Below are 3,367 nucleotides of genomic sequence, written 5' to 3' on the forward strand. Positions count from 1 at the left end.
GGAAGTTGGGAAGGCCGGTCCGCTATGCTCAACCTCAAAGTCGTTAATAAAGCGGTAATTAAAAGCACTTGGAAAGAGCAGCCCTGCCAGAAGGAGAGGCAGAGCCACAAGAGCCTTTCATTGTCTAAGGGGTTGTGCCCATTCATCGGTGGAAGGCAGCCACGGAGCCTCTTGGCGCCCGTCCCCTCTGCCCAGCGCGCAGGGTTGTTTATTCTCCCCGTTATGAAACGCGGCAGAAGGGCCGTGCTGACACGATGCACCAAAAACACCAGGTCTGGGTCTGTCCCTGTGGTGGGACATGGTGGCAGGAGCAAGACCTCCCCTCTCTCCGTTTGCCAGCACTCCGTGGAGGTGGCTGTGGCACTGGGGGGCTCCTGCCCTGCTCCTCACCCACAGCCACCCCCCAGCCCCACTGCCGCCCCACTGCCGCCTGGCTGGTGACACCACAGCAGGCAGAGCCACCCCCCTGCTGCGCCGTGCCCGGGGGGGAGATGACATCTCTGGGGGAAACCTCCCAACTAGTTTTCAACCCCGATTTACTTCTCTTGGGGGGGGAAGCAAGACCCATGTGATGAGCAAAGACTCCAGCAAGGACCGGACTGGTGTGTGCTGCTCTGCTAATCGTCTGCTATTGTTTGCAGCTCAATTACACCCGACCGGGGCTTCCAAAGCTCAATCCCAGGCTGCTGGAAAACTGGAAGAACGAAGTGAAGGAGAAGGGCCACATCAACTGTCCCAACAATGTAAGGACCATCTCTGTTCTTCTCCAGACCAGTGGGTCTCAGTCTGCCAGAGGAGGGGGGTGTGTGGGGGGTAAAAACCCACCCAAAGCCACGTTCTTGTTGAGCCCCAGACAAAGCTGGCAGTGATGCTTAGACCCTCGATTCACCCCTGGGGTGGCTGCCATGCCTCTTTGAAGCATGTCCCACCTTTGGGACCCTCCTGGTGCACTCAAGCCACCAGGCTTGGGTACCAGGCCACCCTCTTCCCAGTGCCCTTGGTCTGAGGGTTCAGCATTGCCTGGTTCAGGCTGTGGAGCTGTTTTTGGGGAGCTCCCAAGATCCAGCCGGGGTGAAGGCTGCACGCTCTGCTCTCGAGAGCATTTTTCTGCAGAGAACCTGCTTTTCCCAGAGTAAAACTGGGACTGGTTTTTAGCCATTCTTTTTTAAAACCCTGTGACAGGCAAAGACCTCGGGGACATGATGCGTGCGCTTCATCTCGCTGTGAAACGCAGCCTTGGCCTGAGCTGGCGAGGAGGTGAACTCCACCCTGGCTGATTTATCATCTGAAACAAAGCCTCGCTAATGGGAGTTCTGAACGGGGCTGTTACCGCTGGCTAATTAATGTCATACACAGGCACTTTGAAAAGACAGTTGCTCAGAAACTGGTCATGCTGCTGCCCGGGTGATTTCTCTTCTCCGTTAAGTGTCTGCTGTGGCTCCAAGAACTCCTGTAGCCCAGCAGGACCTCCCGACTGCTCACAAATGTACGTTTTCCACGGAGACATTTAGGGGAGACATTTTTTCAGCCCGTTGCAGCGGGATGTGGCCACATGACTCCCATTAGCACTAATAGGAAACGTGTGGCCAGAGCCCTCCGTGTCTCACAGAGCATTAACCTCACGCTGCTCAGCCTGGACCGGTGGCCTTGCTGGCACAGTGGGCTCCTGGCCCCGGCACGGAGACGAGGGGGAATCGTGGCAAACCCTGCTTTGTTTCTTCCTGCAGTGCTGTGAAGCCATCTACTCCAGCGTCTCGGGGCTGAAAGCTCACCTGGCCAACTGCAACAAGGTAGGTCCCTCCTTTTACAGCCACAGCTCGGAGGTGGGGTTGGGTTTTGGTTTTCTCTCCCCTCTGGATTATTGGGAAGCAACAGAGCAAGGAACAACGGCACTGGTTAAAGGATCATGACCACTGGAAGGGCTGGCCCAGCCATGCCTCTGCCCATTGCATTGTCACTGCTCAGCCTGTTGTCACACCATCCCGGTTTGGCTGCTCACCCTCAGCACCGTCCTCCTGGGCAGGATCAAACTCACAACCACAGGCAGCCAAAGGTGGAGAGGCTCAAGCTGAGCAGATGTGATGGAGAGGATTTAGCTACTGCCCCAGCCATGGAGGAGGGGTCTTGCAACACAAATATCTCACCCGAGAGCCCAGACCTCCAGCACACCGAGTGCCTCAGAGATGGGGCAGCAGGAGTGAGCCCACCTGCCTCGCGTCCTCCCACCTCGCCATCCCCTGCCCAGCTTGGCTCTTGCAGCCCCCGAGTCCTTCACAAGCCCTTGACCACCAAGCATGGCCAGCAGCTTGCACACAGCCACACATCAACCACAGCTGCTCAGAGCCAGGAAGCTTAGAACAAGAGGAAGTGGGCTCCAGTTGTGCCCAGGGCAGTTGAGATGGGATGTGAGGAAGAATTTCTTTGCTGAAAGGGTTCTGAGGCATTGGAAGGGGTTGCCCAGGGCAGTGGTGGAGTCCCCATCCCTGGAGGGATTGAAGAGTCGTGTAGACATAGTGCTGAGGGACATGGGTTAGTCATAGGGGACTGGTCAGTGTTGGGTTCATGGTTGGACTCGATGAGCTTAAAGGGCTTTTCCAGTTTAGACAATTCTGGGATTCTGTGAGCTGTGCATTGGAAGCTGAACGTTTCCTGAGGCAGGTGGGAATTGAGGGTCTTTCTCCATTGATTTGGGCAGCCCCGCAGCCCCTCTGGAAGCCCAACAGCTTCCTCAGCTGGAGGGACACTGGTGTGGTGCCTCCTGGGGATGGAGCTCAGGCTGGAAGAGGTGGCTGGTCTGTGCTGAGACCAGAGCCCTCTCTCTCGGTAGAGCAGCATCACTGCCGGCTGCGGTGAGCTCTGGTGGGCTGCAGCCGCCACGGGGGAGGAATTCAGAGCTCAGCGTAGGTCCCTCACATTGGAACTGAGTAAGAGTTGGTAAAGCTTTATACCCTGAAACATTTCCAGCTGCAGTTTCCATTGAATGGAGCTTCCAGGAGGCAGCTCCTCTACATACCCTGTGGTTATTGAAAACACAAACTCCCGCGTTCCTCCAACACTAGTTGGAACATCAACCCCTAATGAGATCATTTAGAAAATGAGCTGCAGAGATCCGGCAGAAGAAGCTGTATTTGTGCAGGATAAAAGTGCAAACACAGGAGCTGAGGGCAGTTCCTTCACTAGCCTGCAGCACCAGGCAGCCCACCAGCAACCAGTCTCCGAGAGGAAAATGGAGCCGGTTTTTGGCTGGTGCTGTGCACAGAGAACAGCCAGGGCGTTTGCAGGAGCGTTTGCTTGAACCACAGAGCTGCACCCTCCAGCTCTGGTGTAGCTGGGACCGAGCACTGGAGGGTGGGTCAGAGCTGCACCC

General features: G+C 56.4%; 1 protein-coding gene across 1 annotated transcript in view; it reads left to right on the forward strand.

The window, feature by feature from the left end:
• The window catches only part of ZNF512B (zinc finger protein 512B), a gene marked incomplete at its 3' end in the record, with an annotated part of 25,065 nt that overhangs the window by 19,658 nt on the left and 2,040 nt on the right, over positions 1-3,367 (forward strand). Inside the window, 2 exon segments of the mRNA XM_010178421.1 lie at positions 642-743; positions 1,728-1,790. Of these exon segments, the coding sequence (XP_010176723.1) occupies positions 642-743; positions 1,728-1,790 (165 nt within the window).

Source organism: Antrostomus carolinensis, unplaced genomic scaffold, assembly GCF_000700745.2.
Source record: "Antrostomus carolinensis isolate BGI_N321 unplaced genomic scaffold, ASM70074v2 scaffold25961, whole genome shotgun sequence".
Taxonomy (NCBI): domain Eukaryota; kingdom Metazoa; phylum Chordata; class Aves; order Caprimulgiformes; family Caprimulgidae; genus Antrostomus; species Antrostomus carolinensis.